Consider the following 23,798-nt stretch of genomic DNA (forward strand, 5'->3'; position numbering starts at 1 on the left):
ACCCTTCCCACAACTAAAGAGAATTCCAGCTGAAATTTTATAACAAGTAATGATTACTGATGGGAAATTCATTTTGTTTTGGTATTCAGATAAAAATGCAAAATACAGTTTTAAGTTCCTCAACAAAGCAAAGTATTAAGAGAAAAAAATGTTTCTGCCACAGCAGAACCCCAGGATATGGCTAGGCTGCTCTGGATCTCCAGCAGCAAGTAAAAATAGATTTAGCAATGAATGAGAGAAGCTTTTATGTCATGTGTTCTAATGCTTTACATACTGAGACACCTTTATTGGTTTTGGCATGAAGCTGTACATATCTAGGAGAGATTTTCAAAGACAGCTGAATACCCAGTTTTGTTTGAAAATATCATTGTTTGCATAGCAGTTGCTGGGAAATGCGTCCATGTATTTTTATATTGCTTTCCAGCATATTGAGAAAAAAGCAGAGACTGTAGTCCTTACAGTTTGACCACTGATAGATAAACTTAAGAAATTCAGGAAAGGAAGAACCAGCCGTCTTTCTGAAGTAGAGATGTAGCTGTGGGTTTGGAGAACTACCCGTAGTGAAGGCAGAAGTGAAAGAGAGGAGATGGAACATTTAAAGTGGCTATGAGGGAAGTAAGGAAAGAGAAGAGGACTTCAACAAGAGGATAAGCGATTTATTTGAATTTATAGTAGAAATGGGAAGGAGTTTGTGAGATGAAACTGAGAGAAGTCAAAATTAGTTCTCTCAGCATAAAATGGTGGTCTTCCTTGAATTTTCAGGAGAAATGTAATTGAAATCGAGGACACTGTGTGTACATAGCTTCTATATCTTTTGTATGTTGATGTTTTGGAAAACTGTATTCAAAATATTGCACAGGTTTATTTCCTCCTATGTGCTGTGTGTGAGACTTTGAGAAAGAGAGTATTGAAGTGATTTTGGGAGGTTTCAGGATCAGCTCAGAAGCATGAGGACTGGAAAAGGAAAGGTATGGTTTTCAGATACTAAGATGAGGGGCTTAGGAAAGGATGTGCCTTATCTCTGGACAGCTTAGGAGAAGACTAGCTGAGAGGACTACTTCCAATATGGAAGTCTTAAACTTATGGTAAGCTGAGGCTGTGTTCAAGTGAAGTGTTCTGAGGCAGCAGTCATTTGGGAAGAGCAAGGCTGCAGACACCTACCCCTGTGGTGAGTTCAGTGCAGAAAAGGGAGAAAACTAGTTCAGGATAAAAATGATGGAAGTTATTTTTCTCCCGTCATCCCCCTATGCTGTCTTATTTGTATACATGTACTATGTTTTGTGTTTCCAATTTTGGTTTTGTGCTTTTTTTTTTTTGTTTTCTTTTAAATTTGTTACTGTTTTTAGTTAGGAATTTCTGGACACTTGACACATCAGGGATTCGTATCAGACATTCTAGCCCTGTGACATTATTCACTAACAAATTTAAAACTCAGTTTAATTAAATAGAGAATGTAATCTGGGCTTGACGTCCTTCACTACTCAGACTGTGGTAAATTTCTTTCTTACCTAAAGCTTCTGAGAAATGAAGAGATTGCTTTTTACTCCTTGAAACTGAACAGGAATTTCTGCAACTCTTACATAAATGCATAGGTTCATTCACATTTAGAAGTCTTGAAGGTATAGACGAGAGGTCTGTAAAAGGTAATTGAGCAAAGAAAATCTGCTGTTTAGTAGACTTTCAAAGCAGTGCCTTGCAGCTTCATTGGGAAGCTTTTAGAAATTTGCAAAATTAAAGTATTTGAAAATGGCTGATCTGAATAACATGCATTCACTTGGGCTGTGTTACTTACTGTGAAATGGTATGTAATGTCTCCTGCAGAAGGAATAATTAGAAGAGCTTTAAAAGCACACTTTTCCTATAAGCTTCTTGGAACGTATAAAGATGGAAACGATCAAGTTTCATAGGTAATATGCAAGAATAAAAGTCTGAGGATATAGTTTACTGTCCTAAAATAATCATATTAACCCTTTAATAGTCATCATCAAGTGCAATTCTACTCTGAAGTGCTGTTTTATGAATAGCAACCTCTTCCTAGTAAGCATTCCTTAAAAGTTTCATAAATCCTAGTAGAAACATGCTTTCTGTTTCCTCTTATTTCTCTCTTCCCAGGCATGATCCTACCTTGCCTGCTTAGAATAACTGGCTATTTCTATCATGAGTGTTTTGTGCAGTTTAAGTATTTGACACTTGTGAAAAGTCACTCCTTTATAACTCACAGAAGAAACCAATGTGTTGCGCTCCAGCTGAAGTGATTTTGAAGGGCCATTTCTGCTGGCACAGAAGATAGCAAATAGCACACTAGAACTTCTCACAAAGGCAGTGCTGACACTCTCACTGTAAAACCAGCACTGCCTTAATATTTTGTTTACAAGCTCCATCTCATGTAACTTGGTCCCTTGATTCCCTACAAAAAAGTCTCTTTGTTCACATTTTTATCAAGTTCTGATCCTAAGCTGAAGGAAGATGAGGGGGTGGAAGCAAAACACATTCTTCATGTGACATCTGGAATTGTTGGTTCAGCGTATTCTGCAGTTGATCTTGGCTATTACTCATATACTCCAAGCTCTCAATTACCAGGATTAATAGCAGGGTTGGAGTAACTCAGATAAAGCAAACAGCTGAATAAAATAAAACATACATAACTTATGCCATGAGAACATCTTCAGCATGTCTTCTTCTAAAAGACTAGTAAATTGAACCTGCCATTGGGCAGTTAGCTGTTTTCAAATGCCATCATAGACCACTTGCAGTGGATAGGACATGGCTCTGTGTTTTAAGTGCTTTGAAGCACTGGGCTTCATCCAGTTGAAGTGTGGAAACACTGCAGCCAGTATAGTCTTGAAACCCACTTGTGGAGTTGATAGAAACAAGCAGAGGCATCCTTTGTGCTTTTAGGGAAAGAGAAAGGCATAGTTCTTGAACCTTGAATCCAGCGGGTTTAAGAGGTCACAGGCTTGAGTAGTGGCAAATAAAAATGCAGCAAATGTGGAAATTCCAGGTCACATAAATTCTAGATGTAGAAGAGATGATTAGGTGCTTTTGGAAGAGTAATTAGGATTTTGTATTGATTACAGAAGTTGGGGTTCAAGCAAGAATCATTCCTATTTAATTTTGCCAGCACCAGCTGGGACTGAATATCATAAAAGAAAGTATTGTTTTGTTGCTTATAACATTATGTATTTTGTAGGACATTTCTTCTTTTGCCTCCAAGCTCTGTTTTGCTAAGGCTGGTTATGGGCGCAGTTCTGAGTTAGCACTGTTTTCAAACTTTCCCTGGACTTCTTGAGGGCCCTCAGTTAAATCAACTTAAAATAAAATAAAATAAAATCTGCAGAAAATACTTTTAATTTGACCCATTATTTAGGAACAAATTTAACAGCAGGTCTGAACACCTGCATGCAACTTGAATGTACAACATTGTTTTCTGAATATTTCATGCTTCTGAAATTTTTAGTGTTTTTTTTTTTTTTCCCCCTTTTTAAAAAATATATAGCAATAATGCAGCTGTGTATGCCTAAATGAACAGTTGGAGTATGAGCGCTCCCCCACAGAGCTAAAATAGCATTCACTAAAGAAAATCTACGATAATCCAGGAAAGCAGTTTTAAATTGTACCCAGCAAGTCATTCCTTTTAGGCTAAGACAATAAAGAGCGTCCTAGATTTTGTGCAAAAAGCAGTCAGTGGTGTGATTAACCTAGACAATCATGACTTGATTTGTCAGAAGCATTTAGTGAGGATCTTGCGCTTCACTTCACTGTCCTGACTACCACATTTGTATATCTGAGGCAGAGAAGTTTTTGTTCCTTGTATGATCACATACCCAATACATTTATTACTGTTGGCTCTGTTAAGTATTTTGCTCTAGCTGTGCATAAACATCACATTTGGGTTGGTCTATTCCTGTTTTGTTAGGGGGCATCAGAAAGTTCTGTTGTTTTGGTCACGTTGTATTAAAAACAAAATGAAACAGTTTAAATATACACTATTTTCCTTTTCTTAAATAATGGTGCTAACAGGCAGTTCAAATTAGTACTAGTCACTATATTAAAAAAAATAATAATAATGTGTGTTTTGGTATATGTTGTTTTGACGATGAATGATCAAGTTTGTTCAGCTCTCAAAGTATTAATTCTTAATATTACCCCTGTCCCTAGTCCTGTAGTGATCAGAACACTAGCTAGTGTTTACCTCCTCAGTTGCATCACAGACTGAAGAAAGCGCACTTCTTTTACAACTGAGTGCAGCAGGATTAAGTAACAGGAAAGCTGAAATGTATTCTGAGCTTTGTTGGAATCATTATAAGAAACAGGGCAAATGAATCTTCTAATTTTGTTTTCCCAAGCAGTAAAATAAGATATGTTATTGGTGTTCATCCTATATTTATTTGAATAGATTCTGATTTCTTACATAATTTTTTTTGTTGTTATTTCATATGACTGATGAATTCTCTGAGAAACCTGACAGTTTTTAGCCATTATGTATGTGCCAGTATTTCAAATATAGCATCTGAATTTTCTCTCCTTAGCAATTTCAAACAGTTGTCAAGTGAAACTGAATACATGACAATTAATGGGACAACAATGAAAAATCTTGAAATTTTACAGAATCAGGTAAGAAAAAATATAGTGTTTTTCTTGTTTTTAATTGCTGAGATTTTCAGAGCTGTTTGATATACTATTCCTAATGAATGGTTAAATTGGTTTGAAAATTTCACCTATTTGTTTGTTCAAATTATTTTGAATGGGATCAGACTGGAGGAGGATTATATTTTAAGAGGTATAAATGAAAGATAACCTCTAACAGGTTTTAGTACAAATTAGGAACTTTATTGTATTTTGAATAGCAAAGAGTTTTCCTAAAGTTTTAGTCTTCTTTAACAAGAGCAGTCAGGTGATACATATGCAATAGCATTTGTTTTTCATCTGTGCTGCTGGTTTATGTACAGACATAATTTCACTGGTTGAAAGTATTGTATTTATTTTCTACAAACATTTTCTGGCTGAAGAATACACATATTCAAGTAACTCGTGACTGCTGGAGAAGTTTTGTGCAAGGTGTTACTCATTAGAAAAATAAATAGACATGTTTTAGTTGCACAATCTTATAGTCTAAATAGTTTACGTAGTGTAGTGAAAATCCTTTAGTTATGTAATTGTTTAAAATAATGATGCTTATTTTTTATCATTTTAGACTGATTTGAAAACAAAAGGAAGCCTGTTGTGGGTCTTGGACCATACTAAAACTTCCTTTGGTCGTCGGAGACTGAAGAAATGGGTAATTCAGCCACTCATGAAATCCAGGTTAGATATCTCTTTTTCTCAGGCTAAATCTATATTTTAAAATTATGACACTGAGTATTCCCAATGCTCATTTTTCTCTAAGATCTGAGAGTCATAGTAGAGTTTACATGCCAAATGTGTTAGATACAGATGCTGTATGTAAAGGTTTGAGACAGTTAATCCACTCTGGCTTAACTTCTGGGCACAGAACGTCTAAGTAGTTTGATATGGTTGGTTTGGAGCAAATTAGAGATTGCTCTGCAGAAATCAGATTTCATACCATTTTAAATCAGTTATAATTAAAACCCTCTATCAGACTGTGAATGAGGAATTACATACTACTAATGTTTTATTCTAAACTTGCCAATGAGTGTTTCAGCTACTTCTTACTTCACAAATAACTACATCCTTACTGCGTTTTACTAGTTATTTTTACCATTACTCCTGTTAATGATGTGTTACATATTAAGTTTGTTTGGAAATGTGATGACTGTTCGCTCACTCATGTATTTTAAACCATGGTTTATTTTGTAATGATTAGAAATGCTTTATTTTGTATTATGTATCATGTTTATCCTTATTTTATCTTGAAATGTACTCTCCATCTTGTAATTTCCCCTTGGGGGCTTTATTGGACTGTACAACTTAACCTGTAATAGTATCGAGTCTTTCCATGTGATATTTGTTGCCTACAATTTGAGTTTCTGGATTTCTCCCTTTGAATGTGAATTCCTTGAAAGTTATCAGTATGAAATTTACTCAGTTAGTGTGTCACTCTCTTCAAATATGCTGTACAGAAAATAGTTTGCAGAATTTTAGGAGTTGGAAGGGACCTCTGGAGATCATCTAGTCCAACCCTGTGCTAAAGCAGGTTCCATACAGTAGGTTACATAGGAAAGCATTCAGGTGGGTTCTAAATACTTCCATGGACTCTACAGCTTCTCTGGGCAGCTTGTTCCAGTGCTCTGTCATCCTCAAAGTAAAGGAACTTTTTTCTCACGTTCAAATGGAACTTCCTTCATTCTAGATTGTGTTCATTGCCTTTTGTCTAGTTACAGGGCACCATCAAAAGTCCTGGCCCCCATCTCCCCCAACTCCTGGCCATCAGACATTTATAAACATTGATAAGATCCTCTCTTGGTCTTCTCTTCTCCAGGCTTTCTGCATAAGAGAGATGTTCCTAGACCCTAACTAAAATGACTCTTCCCACTGTTTTACTTCTGTTTTTGATTTGCTAATATCAGAAATAAGCCGGATCTAAATGAACAAGTATACCAGTGTTTTAGCATCATGCTGCTATTAATAGTTAATACACGTATTTATGGAAGCTTTTTTTTTTTTTTTTTTTTAACCAATTTTTGATACAATAAATCATTATATGCTTCTGAAATATGGCTGCTAAATTTTCTTCCTAGCCTTTTTGTAAGAACCTTTTCTCAACAGTGTTAAAAAAAAAAAAGAAAAAGAAAAAAAAGCACGTAGCTGTCTTTCCCTCACCTTCTTTGCTGATGTGAAGTCTCATAGACCTGTTTCCTCCGTAGATGCCATACTGGTTGGGCAGTATGACATGCAAATTTTTTGCAAGAATTTAATATACTTATTTCATTATGTCTATTTTTTTTTTTCTTCTTCTTCTGATAATAGCATGTATAGAATTTATTCACTTAAAAATGGCTTTATCTTCCCTAAATTCTACTTCAGGGAAGTTAATTGTCTGCCTGATGTTCACCTTAAAAGCACATGGATAGAATTTCTGGGCCACTTTACAGATATAAATTGAAATAAATTACTTTAAATCTTTTGCAGCCCCATAGGCCCCCTACGGCCTTTTGGGAATTGTTTGTGAAGTTGTCAGTGGAGGGAGCCAGAGCACAGGCTCAGGGATCATGCAGGGACAGCCGTGAGGTTAAGAACCTGTAAAGGAATGGCTCTAACCACTTTGCTCCCGGATGATTGCATGTGGTGCCACAGGTGAAAGTCTTCAACAGTGGAGCAGGCACATTTGTCTGGCCACAAGGATAAAAAAATAAATTCATGATAGGGGACTTCAGGGTTTCTTTTTTAACCAGTAAATTTTAATTTGTATTCTCCTTTCTGTAGGTGCACAACCAATAGTAGAAGTTAGCAGTTTTTATTTTTTCTTTCTTCTCTGCTCTTTATTACTCCTACAGAGCTAAGACTTCTCCTTTTTAAGTCTTTTTTACTTAGCACAGTCAGCAATTTCTATGGCTAGAGATAGCAATAGTCTTTGTTTGAAGTGAAAAAAGCCATATTGTTTACATATTGACTAGTACTTGTAATTTGACATGCATAGCAGTGCATCGTACATCCAGTAGCATAGCAGTGCATCAGACATCTGGTAGTGTTGTTTCCAGTAATGAACACAAATGCACTTAAAGAACACTCTGTAATTCTAATTCACCTGTGCCTCATGGGGTGACATTTTCAGTGGAAGTGAGATTTTTGTACTGCAGCCTTTCCAGTCAGTGGGTAGGAGCATTTCCCCTGGCGTATCAGAAAGGGAGAGAGTGCAATTACCGCTTCATGCCTTAAAGTTGAAAACCACTTGGGATGGTGGATAACTTTCCACCGGAGAAACACTATGTCAAGTTTAATAAAAGTAGAATGTGTATGGACAGATTACTTGGGCAGTCTGGAAGGCAACCACTAGATCATCAGTAGTGTTATATATTGAGAGAATACCAAGAAAAGGTTTTAACCATTAGACATGTGCAATTTGGGAAAACAAAACAGACACAACTAAACAAGGCGTAAGGTCCTCACTTGCCTGGTTGTACTAATCTGACAATGGTGAGAATGTATCAGTCACTGAAGGCTGTTATTTTGTTTTTTAGGAGGAATTGGGGAAAGTCGCTGTTTTATTGTACAAGTTGTGTTTGTGCAAATTAAAGAAATATTATCTTGGCTTTTCTGCGTTGCCTTCGAAGTTTCATCAAGCGTCTTTTTCAACTAACTTCTGTGAGGGAAGTGAAAAGAGAACACTTGAGTTAGTTGGAACATTTTTGACTGAAAAACGTGCTGTTTCCTTCTATATATCATATAGAACAGTTTATAGCCATTGTAGGGGGATGTGTATGTAGAGAATTCTGTAGCCTGTATGTATAGAACATAATACATTGCATAAGAGTTTTTTTTCCTGGTCTATTTCTGGAGAGATAGAATATCTTGAATTCAAGTGGGTGGATATTATGAAGTTGCATTTCTAGTGCTGTATCCAGGGGTAAGTTAGGTACTTTGCCAACTGAGCGAAAGATAACCTGGAAAATGTTCACGTATCCCTTTGTTGCAAAACTGCTTAGTTTATGAGTTAGAAAAGCGTATATTGCGAAATTTGAAAAGCTTACATGGTGGGGAGGTAACTTGAAGTGATAAAATGTTGTGTGTGTGACACATTAGATTACACAATACTCTGGCTCTTATTGGGACAGTATCTATTTTATTTTGAAGGTGTTTATGGTATAAAGTAGCTTGGGCAGACTGAGTGATCCATGGTGAGCTTCTTTAATATTCTGTTGTGCATCGTAGCATTTTGCTGTGTTACGTGTGAAGAGCAGAAGTTAGCTTAACAAGGTTAGGGATGTGGTTACAGACAACAGAGCTCCTTAAGCATACACAGTTCAGAAGTAATGCAAATGGAAGCACACAAGGCATGCATCATGCTCTGGTGTCAGTAGATCTTGTCTGTGTCAGCCTGAGCAGAAATAAGAGGAAACAAATGCTTGTCTATGCACACAAATTCACATGCATGTTTTGGAGATATGTGTTGCTTCTGGTGCATACTGCATGCTACAGAATATGCTAAGTGTACTAGGGAAAACAGAGCAATAAAGAGAAAGCCTCTACAGCAGTCTTCCATGTCCATGCGTCCATGCTCACCCTGCACTCTGTGGAGAAAGGCTGGGGACAGAGGCATCACTCCTGATTCTTCCAGGTCATGAATGCAAGCGCAGAAGCACGAAATTAAGGAATTAAAAGTTATTGTTGACATCAGGTGGGTGGCAATGAGGCCTCTTTCTGCATGCTGCCAGGGATACCAACAAATCTTAAAGTGTCTATGGTGAGCACATATTTTAGCCCTGCATATACACACCAACCTAACAGTGTGTTCCATCAGTTTCATGTGCCTGTCTCCAGGACACATTATTAGCCAAAAATGATTAAAGCACTTTAATGTCCTTTAGTTTGGTGTATGTTGTCTATCTCAACTATGTATGTAATTGATTTATACTCATTTGATCTTTTCCTAGTTAAAGCTGATGCTTAAACCTCAAGAAGGGAGGTAAATGTATTTATTTAGACAGCTGCCAAAAACATTTCAAGCTTTGTTTTTCAAAACTGGATAATTACCCCTCACAAACAAGATTCCAGTTTTTCCTTTTTTTTTTTTTTTTTTTCCTAGTAGCCTTTGTAATGCCCTGTTTCTTTCTGTTCTGGATGAAATGATGCTTTTAAAAAGTCTTAAAAGATAATACTAATAATTTCTGTTAGTCTGAATAACGTGCTTGCAAGAGCATAGAATGACCATAGCTTTAGCAGTCTCAGAACTGAAGATGGTTCCTAACGTCCCTCCAGAGATGAGGAAGTATTCCTAATGCACATTGCCTTTTGTTTGGAGGAGATGTCCAACAAAACTGAGATGATTTTCTATGATTCTATGATGAGGAGCTATGAAATCTGGTTTAGTGCTTGTGGTAGCAACAGTAATGGGAGGAAGGCTGGACTAGATGATTTTGTAGGTCCCTTCCAACGTTATGATTCTATGATTTTTATGGAGAGTCCCTTTATAGGGATGTTGGCAATGACATGTCTTTCCAAATATAAAACCAGATCATTCTGATTCCTCTTGATTTGAACATATAGTCCTATTATATTTATTTACCTCTACACAACTTATAGTCCTAAGGGAAAGTCTTTTATGTTTGACCTTGTTCCCATATCTAAGGCATCTGAATAGTAAAGCAAACTACCTGAAAGTCTTTAAATAAACTCATCTTATTCAGAGTTTGTCTGCTTGCTGTCTGATACCATCAGCATCCAGACCTAGCTAAGAATTTTCTTTTCAGCAGACACTGAGATATGAAATCTGTCCCTCCTACAGCACAATTTCATGGGCTAAATTTTCCTCCTAAGCATAAACACTTTATAGCATCTGTGCCAATATGAAATGCACAAATGCAGGTTAGAACATATGCCTGAAATCTCAAAATTGATATAGTAAAGGAAAAGATTGCAGCATCATGACATGTATTCATTCATTTTTGCTTGCTGTGTTTTGGTACCACTGAGTGTTGTCTCTTACTCTTTATAAATGTAGTAATCAGGCATGCATTCATGTAAGCTGAAGTAGCAAATCATTCCCTTTTTTTCTCACAAATAGCTGTAATATACTGTGTGTGACCATAAACAAAAGTGTTTGATTGCTATTTGCATATTTCTATTTTTTTTTACATTCTTTTAACAGATGTGAAAACAAAGTTTATGGTATTTGTGTATTGCTGTTAAGTACTTAAGGTCCATTCAGGAATATTGTCTGCTCATGGCTGCATGTTTATTTAGGGGAATGCTGGACCTCTGTGCAGGGGAAGGAGACATTGTGAGTTTTACAGTAAATGATTCTGTTTCTCCTGCATATGGAAAACCATGTGAACAGATCTGGAAGGATGCTAATTTTTTTAGTTTTCATGTGAATTTCATTGTGGCCATCATTTTTATACTTGTTTTTTTTACTCTTTAATTGGTGATAATGCATAAATTACAGTGGTCATAGCAGTTGAACAGTTCAAGATTTAGCCCATGAAGTCACTCAGATTCAAAAGAGAACCACAGAAGTACAAAGTCACACAGACTGTTCTAAAGGCTCATGTAGTATACCGATTTCCTAGTGGTAATTCTGCCGTGGCTTTGTGTTCTGATACCTGTAGTTGCTTGTTGTGAGAAGAGAAAGTGGTTTAAAGCAGAAAACGCTGTGTGCTATTTAGCAGTTTTTGAAAGCTGTGAACTCATCTGCTGTGTTCAATTGCAAACAGTGCTCTGTAGGATGATCGAGAATCAGACTGTGTGACAGAATATAAAGCAACAGAAGTCTGTGCAGCCTTCATGTTGTCGTGTGACTGAAAGTAGCTGGTGTCAGAGATGTGGAGCATAGACCTGGGCAGCTGGGAAATGCTACCTCCCCAGGGCATGCTCCTGGTGATGTGCAGTGCAGGGACTTTCACAGGCACAAGAGATATTCATGTGCCTCTTGCAGTTTCCTAATGTTTAGGTAATACATGTTCTTTGTTCAAAGTAATTAGGAGGAGGCTGCTACACATTGACCTAGACACAGCTCATGGAAAGCAGCTTTTGATGTTGAACATCATTTATTATATTTTTGTAATGTTCACTATATTTCACATATTGTTGTGGTCATCAAACAAATTTAGTAAAAGTAATTTCAGTTCTATATTTTCAATGAAAATATAGAACTTGAGCTACCTATGAACCCACATTTTCTGCATTTACTGTACATTAAGAAGAATATAATAGATTCTTATTTGTAATTCTTTGCCTTGTATAAATATAAAACTTTTTACAACTGAGGTTGGGTCGTATGGACCGTAAGTTGGGTTCTTATGTAGTGGTTGCATAATTAGTTTCAGTATGCTTTAAAGGTAATGAGTAAGTATCACATCTAAAAATACTGGGTTTACTTCATTGTAGGAAAGATACCTAAACATCTTTTAGGTCTGTTAGAATTGCTGATTTGGACTGATAAGATGTTGAGGCACTAATTCAGCGCACTGCATTTGTGTCTGCAGCATTCTGTTATGGCAAAATAATTTTTAGTGCAGGATTCAAATATTTTCCTATTTGCAAATTTTCTTTTGTATTTGCATATTTAGGAGCAGAATAAAAGAGGACAGTATCCATATGACTTTAATTTCAAGTAATTCTTCTAAAATACTGGAATGAAAAATATTTAAATACATTGCGAAGTGATTTTAGTATTAATGATGTGTCTTAGTTTCAAACCACAACACGATGCTATTCTTAGATGGAGAGTATGGCAGAAGTGAGAGTTTTGCTTTGAGTCAGCTGACTTCTGTTGCGTTATTTTTCAGATGACTGCTTGGAAAACTGGATAGATTTCAGATTTTTGACATGATTTATACAGATGGGGAAGAATATGCTAATAGTGGACCTAAATAGAGAATGGAATAGTAGCCAATATATAAAATGTGAGGCAGTTTCTTAGCATCAGTTGCTGAGTTTCTTTGTATATAAATGTTAGATTCAGATTTTCTCCAGGCAGATTTTTTCTTTCGAAACCATACACAGATTAGAAACCCCAAACTGTGCACTGAATAATTGTGCATTGCAGAATAAATTTCTTTTCAGGTAGTTTAATGACTGATCAGCATAATATATTCATCTCCGCAAAATGTTTACTAGTGTAAGTAAAAATATTTTAAAAGTTTAAAAGCATTCTTTGAAATTCACCATCTGGCTGTTTTTGTCATTGTTCTTTCCTGTTCTTCCTTCCCCATATATATGCAGCTTTACATAACTCTTCTCAGTCCTTCTGGCTTTCAAAACAGGAATCCCAGTATGGTTTGTTTTCAGGTGGAAAAAGTGGGTCATCTGATACTGGATGCCATTCTCCTGACCCCTTCTGATTTGTAGGATTAAGGCAGAAAACTGTACTGGTGCTTAGTTTTAGATTGCTGGAGCTACAGTACCATAGCCATATGTGAGGATGATTAAAGCGCGGATTAAGCTTTGAAGGGAGGAGTTTTTTGAATATCTACATCTACTTTACATATTGTTGTATGTTTTCAGAGGGCCAAATAGATACAATCACGCTGTTTGAATTTAGTGGCAGTGTTCTGGAATATGCGTGCTGCTTGCATGGGCTTTTTATAATAAAAATACAGATGATTTTCTTTCTTAAGATGCATGTGTTTGTAATTTAGCAGCCTAGTTCACCCTCACGCTGAAGAGCATTCCAAGGTCTCGAGTACAGCAAGCTTTAATAACTCTGTGAAAATTTAATCATGGCTGATGATACTGACCTTTCAAAGTTTCAACATAACTTTAAGCTAGCTTCAAAGTTCCACACAGACAGAGTGCATTATTACTTTGTCACCGACATTAACACATCCCAATTTCCTTTCCATTATCCAGCTGTCATTCAGAGAGCCTCGCTGACTGAGGCACAAAACTTATATCTGCTGTCTCAAATACACCGTGTGACAGCCAACAGCTTGCTCGTTGATTGTTTAGTTATGTAATCCTGCTGGTACCATGCTGGTTGCCATAAGGTATGTGGCTGTGGCTCTTAGAGATAAAATTTAAAATTCAGGTGTGTTGTATGCCGAAAGCAGCTGCTGTACCTTCAAGCAGTTGTGCTGTTGGTAGCTGCTTTCTGCTCCTGCTGTCTAAAGGCTGCTTGGCTGCCCAGAGCAACAGCAGAAGTGTTTAGCTATGTGATAAGTGATGTTTCCAGAGGAGTGGGACAGGGTCAGGAAGAAGATGGCATTCTCACAGCATGCATAGTGGAGCCTATGAAGTCTGATGTCTCTGCTTTGGGCTGGGAGAAAAACAGTCTGTCAGGGCTGAGATAGATTTTAGGGCCTGTGGTGTGATCTGAGAGTAGACCATCCAGTTCGGAGGCAATGCAGCTCATTTCCATGCTGTTCTATGGCCAAGGTGGAGGAGTCCATCCCTGATCCCTGCAGTGGCTGTGAAACAAGACCTATGCATTCTCTGAATCCACACAGACAGCAGTAGGTGAGGCATCACAAATCTTGGCATTGTACAGCCAGGCCACGCTGGGAACCGGTGCGTGCTATTTGTGATGGATGAGAGAATGGCTTTACTGTTCTAGGATACAGCAGAATGTCACTGAAAAATCCAGCACTTAAGTGCTGTTAGACTTAGGTCCATCTTGACTGCACATATAGTCATGATGTTCTCCCCTTTCACATGTGGTGTAATAAAATTTCAAGGCTTCTTAGGTTTAACTGCCTTTGGGGCCACAGGCCTGTGGCTGCTAGTCTGTTGTAATGTCTGCAATCTGTGGAGCTGCCCGATTTTGTTGCATTTCTCATGGGTAGTTTTTGTTAGCAGCTACAGTGCTGAGTGATGTGGCAGTTCTGGTGTAAAAGCCATGGACACTGGGCACTGCAGGCAAGACAGGCAGTCTCTCTGATTCCTAAATTTGGATTATGTGCTTACTGTTTGTTTTCCTCTGCTGACTGACTTCTGAGCATCTCACTGTCTCTGAGAAGAGGCACGGGCTGGGCTGCATTTGCTTGTACGCGCTTGGCTAGTTCACTAAGTGACAGCATCAAATAAGAGCTTTCTCCCAAGCCTACCAGGATGGATGGTCACACACAGCAGAAGCAGCATGGTAAATGCAGTGATTTATGGACTCTCTTTTCTCAGGAGGAGAATGCTGGATAAAGTCGAGTTAGATGAAAATGCACGCTTTTAAAATAAATAAATAAATAAATAAACACTGACTTGTCTCAGAGATTTTTCAAGTTTCCTGGAATATCATGCTTCAGGTTTAGAGTTATTTGTTGTAACTTTTCCATCTGCCTACCTTCCAGCTTGTTAATTCCTGGATGGTGTGCCTGCAGGCACACTGGTGAGGGACTTTGGGAAAAGATCTGATCTAGAAGAAATGTGTTTTTGTCATGAAATTTCAGCAAATTTTATCACAGCTTTCACTTAGTTAACTTTGTTCTGTTGTGTGCACAATTGCCACGGAGATAAAGTCTGAACATGAAAATCCCTTGACATATGGGATTTGCAGCTGTCTAGAGCAAGATAACTACCTCTTGCTTTGGCAAGATTTCCTTTGTTCTTGTTCATAAGTTCCCAAAGACTCTGCATGTTTTGAACTCACTCATGTACCTCTGATCTCAGTATTTTGTAGAAAAAGTGTTGGGTTAATTTGGGTTGCACAAAAACAAAAGAAAGGAGTTTATATCTTTGTGAGAAAGGTTCAAAAAGCTGTATAGTTGTTTGTTCAAAAAAAGAAAATGTTTACTGAAGCTGTGGAAACCCCATCCCTGGAGGCACAAGGCCAGCTTGGATGGGGCCCTGGACAGCCTGGTCTGGTGAGTGGGAACCTGCCCACAGCAGAAGGTTGGAGCTGGGTGGGCCTTAAGATCCCATCCAACCCAAGCCATTCTGTGATTCTATGAGTCTATGATTGTTTGTCTTCCGTTCTGGAATATGGAAGTGCATATTACAATTTTTGAACAAGACAAAATCCTAATGGGGTTCTGATTATCAGTCACTGCTCAGTGTAAAAAGTAGAGAGGTAAAGTGGTAATAAATATTTATCCTGTGTTGCAATAAAGTATCTGAGATGCAGCTAAAAAGAAATTCCTCCTTCCCTCCCCCAGCTCCCAGACTGGTACTTGCCTGTAAATTTAAAGTAGAGTATTTAAGACTGCGTGTTGCTCATTTTACATATCATTAAACAAGTATGTAGACAGTGGCACAGTATATACAGAGCTGTTTTGAGCATAGAGTGGGCTAACATGTCCAGGGTCTTTTCGTCTTGAATGAAAGCTTAAAATTTTACACATTTATAAATTCTACTTATTTCATGAGAGTGTGCCCATACTCAAAATGTTAAAAAAGAAAAAAGGGGTGGGAAACATGGGAAAAAATTGACTAGCTATATACCTTTCCTTCATAGAGTTTTATTAATCAAGCTTGTGATTAATCTCTTACAGTGAAATAAATGCCCGGCTTGATGCTGTGTCTGAAATTCTCCTGTCAGAATCCAGCGTGTTTGGCCAGATTCAGAATCTTCTTTGTAAGCTGCCAGATTTAGAGAGAGGACTTTGCAGTGTTTTTCACAAAAAGGTATATCCATGGTTATCCTAATTTATTATTTTCTAATGCTGTGTTTCTGTCTCAGTGTATTTTTCATAGTGTGTTTAAAAATATTTTCTTACTAGCAAGAACAAAGCTGACATAATAAAGGGATACAAGTTTATAAAAAAAAGTATTTTGCCTTATGGTAGACACTTATGTTATCTTGCAAGTTATCAGTGATCTGTTGTTTGAAGAAGAAATGTTTTAGTAAAATTAGAGTACAAATGCAGTGTATTGCTAATGCTAACAGGAAAAACATTGAAGGTGTTCCTGTGTTAGTCACTGTATTCAGTGTGATGAGAGGATGCAGTAGGTCCTCATGCCGTCGGTTATTTCCCTTTAAAACAATGCATTGCATTCTGCATACTTATCTAAAATCACACCTGCTTGTGAAACCATTTGGCTGTAGTTAGCTGTGTTAAGATTAATGTTAATTTGTTTATAAATTCTCTGATTTGGATCTCACTTGCACATTTTAATAAGAATTACTTGTAATGAGATGCTGGCAATTCCTAGCTGAAGCAGATTAATGCACTAATAGCACCTATGCAGTACTTCATGTTCTTTTATTTCACTGTTCTATTTAGAGGTTTTGACAGCTTGTTTTAGATAAAAGAATAGGTGGGTAGATGGAGAGCAAAGTTGTAATTTCTTTGGATGGTACAGCACAAAGACTTCATCTCTCTGAAAATTTGAAACTCAAGTTCTTTTTAAGGCTTTAAGATGTTAGAGTGTTAGCCACACGGAGACACTTTCATATTTCAATGAATGGATGGCAGAGGTCTGCCATCATAAAGTATAAGAAGGAGTGTGCACCAACTTCATCCTCTAAAATGTACAGTATCTACATGATTCAAAGGTACTTTAAAAAGTATTCACTTTTAATGGTTTATCTCATTTCAGGTTCAATGATAAATGACAAGACTTGTAGGAATGCATCTGTATTCTGGCAATACTCCCATCTTTTTCTTCTTTTTGTCTATGTGTGTGTTAGTCTGTATCTGTTTGTTCAGGGGCTGTTCTTTCCTGTTGTAGACTCTTTCAGCTTTAAAATTGGCATTTTAGGTGGAACAATTCAGAGGTCATGGATTTTCATGTTATTTTAGGAATGAGGTGATGTAATCTGTTTTATCATCAAGACTGGTAGGGTGTTTTGTGAATCAGATGTTGGAAAGAAGTTGCATTAGTGGGGGAAGGCTCCAGTAAAACCCTCAGGAAAAGTAAATGGGGTGAGAGGAATGAGTTTTCTTGCTCCAAGCATGCAAATTGCCTTTGATGAATTAGCTTACCATGTTTGTTATCCACAGCAGAATGTAGTAGGGTGTGCCCTAAGCACTGAGTAATCCCTCAAAACCTGTAGGACTTTGAGTAGATGATACAGTCCCTGCAAAACAGGGTCTGTTTTGAATAAAGAAACAAAAGCAAACATTGGAAAGCAGATTCTGAGGTCTAGATAGATAGGGAACCTGACTGAAAAAAGGTCCCTTTGTAGTGGTTGCATATTCAAGAACACAGAGTAACTGTTTTTCATGGATGACTGTTTTGGTCATCTAGTGAAGACTGCCATTTCAGTTTCCACTAGGAGTGTTTCCAGTTCTGTTAACTCCAGATGTCCATCTCCCATATGTTCCCACATGAGGTTCCCCTTCTGTATTTTCAGTCCTATTAAGGAGTATAAAAAGACTGGAACACACTGACAAATGAACTAATCAACAATTAAATATTAACTATAATCCCTGATGTGCCATAATGTAGTCTTGACAACTCAGTGTTAACTGCTGGAAAAATAGGTAAACCTGACAAGTATCTAATCTTTCAGACTCTTTGGGCTTCATTGATGTTAGCATTTGAGAAGATATGTTTCACAAAGGCAGGCTTCTGAAGTGTGCAGGGGTGGCTGTGTTGTGTCAGTTGTTCTGAATACCTTTCATTCACATCAGTCACTGCAGAACTTCTGCTGTGTGATGAACTTTGTGCCTGTAACCTCTGGTGGAAAAAAGAAAGAACTGTACTCTATTTCAGAATCAACTTTGCAAGGCAAAAAGAGGAACTCTTCTGGTAAATAAGTATATAATCACAGCATATTTTCCTGGTCTGACTTAATTATTTTAATAAGTCAATTTACGATTCTTATCTGTTAGTATCGTAGTGGTTTGTAATTGCTAATCTGACCCTCCACAAGCTCCCATTGTCCCAAACCACCAAAAAATATTGTTAGTCTAACCCTAGATCTGGAGTTAGAACAGCATTCTTGTACAAATGGGGAGGAGAGGGAAAAAAAATCAGGCATTGCTTCAAAGGTGGTGTTGCCAGCTCCAAGTTTGCCCCAGTTTGGAAAGGAATTATGGGAATGATAATTACAGGAATGAGACGAGCAATGTTACTGTTGCTATGGAGAGAGGAATTAATACAAGAACTACTTGTTCTCAGTTTCAGCAGCTCCAGCACCTGACATCTTCCCAGACAGAAATGCTGTTAACCACAAAATAGCCTTACCCCTCTCTGTGGCAAGAGTGGGATGGCTGGAGATAAAGAGATTTTAAGACCTCTTGGTAGCATTCAGAAGTTAACTTCAAAAGGCAAATAAGAAACAGTATTGTCTAACTCTGAGAAACAAGACCTTTGTCTAGGTTGTGCCTGGAGCTGATGCACAATGAAATCTTGCTGGAAAACACATCTCAAAATTACTGTTCTCTATAACAAGTCCAGCCTACTCCACTGCTCCTGGAGGACTCTGGGAATTATGAATGGCTGGATCCGACATTTTTTTTCTGTCAGTTAAAGTGATGGCAGCTTGGCCTTGGAGTGTGCAGAATGGCAGGACAGTTGTCTGAGTTCTGTGCTTAAATGGGTTTAAGAACCAGTGCAGAACAAACATGCCCTCAGTACATTTAGAAATGTGTTCTACAAAACAAAACCTGTTTTATTCTGAATCAGTGTCTGAAGCCACGCCTGATAATTCATTAAAGGCTCTGTGACTTTCAGTATCCTGATGATTCAGAGAAAAGCACTGTATTTTTATTTTTCCTCTTATTATATCAACACCTGTTATATATGCCCTTGAAATTTGTTACTGTTTTGTGTAAAATGTTTAAAATAAATTCTTCCCATAGCACGTTATTAACTTCAGCACATCTATTATGCTCGCTATACTAAAAACTTGAAGGTCGTTGTTTTAGCTTGAGGTGAGTGACAAATGAATGCTGCTTTTCAATTCCCATTTGACTGGTCAATGGCTGTTAACTGTAGTCTTGCTGGCTCCTTTTTAGATCTCCTGGAAACAAATTCTCTAATGCAAACAATGCTCAATGGCTTTCAGTGGTTTTCTCAGAAGGGTTTTAGGCCTGTCATACTGCTGCACAACTTCCATGTGTTCTCCCTGGTGGCAGCCACACCATTTTCATTATAGTTTGAGGAACTGCCGCTTGAAAGTATTTGACATCACTGTCAGCTCTGGGGTTATTTTTCTTGTGCCAGAGAAGCTGTAACCATCACTGGGCACATTTCAAAATTAGTCTTCAAAAATGGCACTGAATATGCTTGTGAGAATCTTTGGTGGTTGCAGGGTTATTAATCCTCCTTTATGTAAACTATTTTTACAACACGTTTTAAAAGCTTCTAATTTATAACAGAGTTATATATTGCTTCTGCAAAGTTAGTTAGAATTCAAATAGAGCTAGTCCCATTTTAATGGAGACCATCTTTTCATAATCATTTTACGCAGCTGTTCAAGTTATCTGTTTGCTTTTTTCTGCACTGGAGCCATAACATTTTAGATGCAAAGTCCTGCAGTGTTACTGAGATCAAGCTGAGGAAAGAATGATACTCTGAATAAGCAAAAAACTATTATTTTCACCTTTTTCTTGGGAACATTATGTTCAGCTAAGTTTTGCGAAGTAAAATTTGCCATTCTCCAACAGCACTGAAGATCGTAATAGAATCAAACAGGTTTTAACTAATTAGACAACTGTGTGTGTAGCTTACAGAGTTGCTGCAAGAAACTTCAGAATGTTTGTTATGTACTCGTTGATATCATCTCCTGATAACTGTGAGGATTGTTTGTGGTGCTCTTGTACACGATCAGGCTTTTTTTTCTGTTGTGGTGGAGGGTTTCCTGGTTTTGTTTGTTTTTAATTTAGTTTTCTTTTTTTTTCTTTCTTTTTTTTTTTTTTTCTTGCTTGATTCCTTCATCTACCTCCCGACCCTTCTTATAGCACCTCAGATACATGTTTTATTGTTCTCTTTGAAACTTTTGCCTTTGCCCTCTCCTTACAGGTAGTATGCTAGTTAAGTCACAGATTGAATCTTTTCCTCCACCCCTCCCACCCCTTTTTTTTAAAGAATAATTTTGTCAAAACAAAACAAAACATAAAAACACCAGTTTGGCTTACGTATTTCATGCTGCCTGTATTTTTTCATTCTTTTCTTTTCCTGAATGTTGTTCTGCAATGAATCATTTAATGATGTCTGTCAAGAATCTACAATACAATTTTGTGTGGCAAGGCTTCAGCCTTGCATCCTTGAGGAGTACACTTTGTAGTCAAGGGAAGTCTTGCAGAATTTTATCCTTTATCTGCATCAAGGCTGTTGACGATGATGCAGTCAGTCATACTGTAAATTACTCTGACTTTGAGTCCAGGCCTGGATTTATCACTTCTTTAGTCTTTCAGACCTTTCTTTTGTGCTGCGATTTCAAATGCCATTGACAGATTTACTGTGTTATTATTTTGTTTTATTTTGTTGTCAAAGCTTTTATAAGCAAGTTCCAGATTATCAGAAATATGTTGATAAACTGCAGCAAGCACAGGGGAAAAATGAAATTTTCATGAGGATGAATAATGGGTTGTTTATGAAGAAAGATTAAAAGATTATAGTTTGGTTAAATTGATTATTATAGGACAACAGAAGGCTCTGAGATATTTGTAGGGTGTTAATAGCAAAGAGAGTGGAGTTAGTGTAATACAAAAGAGTAAAACTAGAGATATTTGGATTAATTTAATGGAAGGTAGATTTAGGCTACCAGATAAAACTTTCGTATGATGAGATTTAGTGCTTTTTGGATTAGTTTATGAAAGGAAAGGGGAAGCACGTAGTTTCACGAAGTATTAAGAGCTCAAGTCTAGAAAAAAAGAAAACTGTCGTACAACTGAGCAGTTGTGGAGAAACTACCTGGTAGGTCTGTTCTATCCTACCTTTCATGTGTATGAAACAAAGATGAATTTGAATTTTCTGAAAGCATGCAGAATGTAACCTGTCTTTGAAATACTATGGTTAAATTACGCATTCTTATTGTCAGGTACCTGTCAACCAAAATGTAAGAAAATATAAGCATAATTCTTTATTGGCAACCTTTTTTTCACCCAAACTTTCTAAAGTGTAAATGAAGTCCCAATGAACCAGGTTAAGAAGGTGTTATGCCTCTCTGAGAACTGTGGTTCTGTTTGATATACACATATGTTGCAGCATAAATGCAAGCTTACTTTTCTATGGGAAGTTACTCGTTTTGGTGAGATGTTTTGTTTTTTTTTTTTAAAAGGAACTGGTATGCAGTTTTCCTGCTCTATGGGTATTGAAAAGCAGTCTCTGAACACACTGTGTGTTGCAGGCTGCTCTCTGAGAGATTCCCTTTCAGTAATACCCTAGTCAGTTGCCTGAAGGAGACAGAAAAATCTTTTTCATATCTTTGTAGGTAGGAGAGGGTGAAAGAATGAGTGCTTGTTTTCTCCTTTTTTCCTTATCTAGAAATGTGCAAGTGAGGGCCATTGCATGGGGTTGCTAGGAATTCTGTGATGGATCTGTCTTGTCACGTAGACCTGGCAGTAACCAGCTAGGCACTGAAGCTGGCAATAGCTACTAACATTCTAAACAGTGACTTCTGGCTTCTTCTTTTCTGTGTTCTTGTGCCAAAACTCTCCCTATCTGTGCTTAGCCTTGCCTTTCAAATGCTCTCTTGCCAAAACTACAGCCTAGTAATTCAGATGGCAGTGTGTAGATGCATCAGCCTGCATGGATGTGTTGTGATACTCATAAAAATACTCAGCCTACTTATTTGCGGCCCACACATTATCAGTCTGTTTTTCTGCTTGTTGTGTACTGCATGTGTGTTACACATCTCCACCCAGTAATAACAACAGTGGCTATCAGCTCTGGATTGCTCCCTAAAGACAGTGGTTAAAACAATTAGCATTTTGTATATATCAATTAGCACATTTTATTAACATTATGAATGTGGTAAGATTCTGTGCTGCATAGCAGTGCATGTGTCTTAACTGTATTTTGTCTGGTTTTTTAAATCCTGAGAAAAGCAGGGTTTAATGAAAATGTACACTGTAATGACTTGGGTATTGCTTCCTTTTCAGTGTTCAACCCAAGAGTTCTTCTTGATAGTCAGCACTCTGTCTCATCTGGACTTGGAAATTCAAGCCCTTGTTCCAGTCATACAGTCTCATGTGAAATCTCCTCTGTTACAAAATGCACTGTTGGAAATTCCAGAACTTCTCTCCCCAGTAAAACATTATTTAGAGATTCTTAATGAAGAAGCAGCTAAGTAAGTAAAGAAAACAGGAGAATTTCCATGCCTCATAGAATTTTTGACTAAGTATATTCAGTTGTGTGAAGCATGCGTCTTGTTTTAACACATTTCAGTTTTATACTTTAATTTTTATATTTCTGCTCATGTTACTTTTGGTTAATGCAGAGCTTCTTGCAGTTTGTTGTTTGTTTTGTTTTTAAAGATAAACTAGGTGAGCAAGCATTTTGCCCTGTGTTATGTGCCTCAGGAAAACTTTTCAGCTGTTCTGGGGAACAAATTGAGTACAAACAATGTTTTGCACATATCAATTCTTTTAACAAGTGTTTAATTTTTAAAATTTAGGTAGATAAGCTATTTCTTTTGAAGAGAGACTTGACATTTAATGGAGTGGCTGCTCTGCTGTCAGGAATATGCTTTTTACAATTTTTTTGAAAATTCACCAAATCTTTGAGGCCTTCCCCACATTTGTTGTTGTTGGCTTTTGTCGTTCTATATACTTACTAATGATGAGAATATGGAGTTTAGTAATTCTGAAGACTCCACTCTTAGCATTTCTGGGGTTACTGCCCTGTTCATGCACTGTGCACAATGACTAAATGAGCACCTACCTCTGTCTTGAGATGTACTTAGGCTTTCTGCTGTAATTACTTTCCTGTAGTCTTGGAAAGGAGAAAGCATGGAGGCATCTGTCCTTTTGTCTTAATTCTGTCCTTCTTTGCCACCCCATTCCTCAAAAAAAGGTAGGCAAAGAAATTGTAATAAATTTGCATTATATGGGAGAGTGACTGCATATAATTTATTGTGTATACTGCTTCTTTGGAAGTACTGCTGTCTCCATCATTAACCCTAGATCCTGGTTTTGACCACTGGAGGAAGAAGACAGAAGGCGTAAATAATGAAGCAAGAACATGGATTCAGTTAAGGGAGTGATACCTGCCTGGTTCAGATTTGAGGGAGAGTAGCTTGTGGCCAGTGCTTTTTGGAACAGCAATCAGTTTAATCATCCAAAAATGGTTCTGTCCTGGTGCTAGTCAAAAAGGCAGCCAACCTTTCTGAGCACTTGCCTCTGCTGGGTCTTTGTTTC

The 23,798-nt window shown here is 37.4% G+C and overlaps 1 protein-coding gene across 1 annotated transcript in view; it reads left to right on the forward strand.

Moving 5' to 3' along the window:
• MSH3 (mutS homolog 3) overlaps positions 1-23,798 on the forward strand; it is a 109,004-nt gene that overhangs the window by 41,197 nt on the left and 44,009 nt on the right. Inside the window, exons 11-14 of the mRNA XM_072359233.1 lie at positions 4,530-4,614; positions 5,195-5,304; positions 16,038-16,170; positions 22,542-22,729. Of these exons, the coding sequence (XP_072215334.1) occupies positions 4,530-4,614; positions 5,195-5,304; positions 16,038-16,170; positions 22,542-22,729 (516 nt within the window). The remainder of the gene's footprint in view (positions 1-4,529; positions 4,615-5,194; positions 5,305-16,037; positions 16,171-22,541; positions 22,730-23,798) is intronic.

This window comes from Excalfactoria chinensis, chromosome Z (genome assembly GCF_039878825.1).
Source record: "Excalfactoria chinensis isolate bCotChi1 chromosome Z, bCotChi1.hap2, whole genome shotgun sequence".
Classification (NCBI taxonomy): Eukaryota; Metazoa; Chordata; class Aves; order Galliformes; family Phasianidae; genus Excalfactoria; species Excalfactoria chinensis.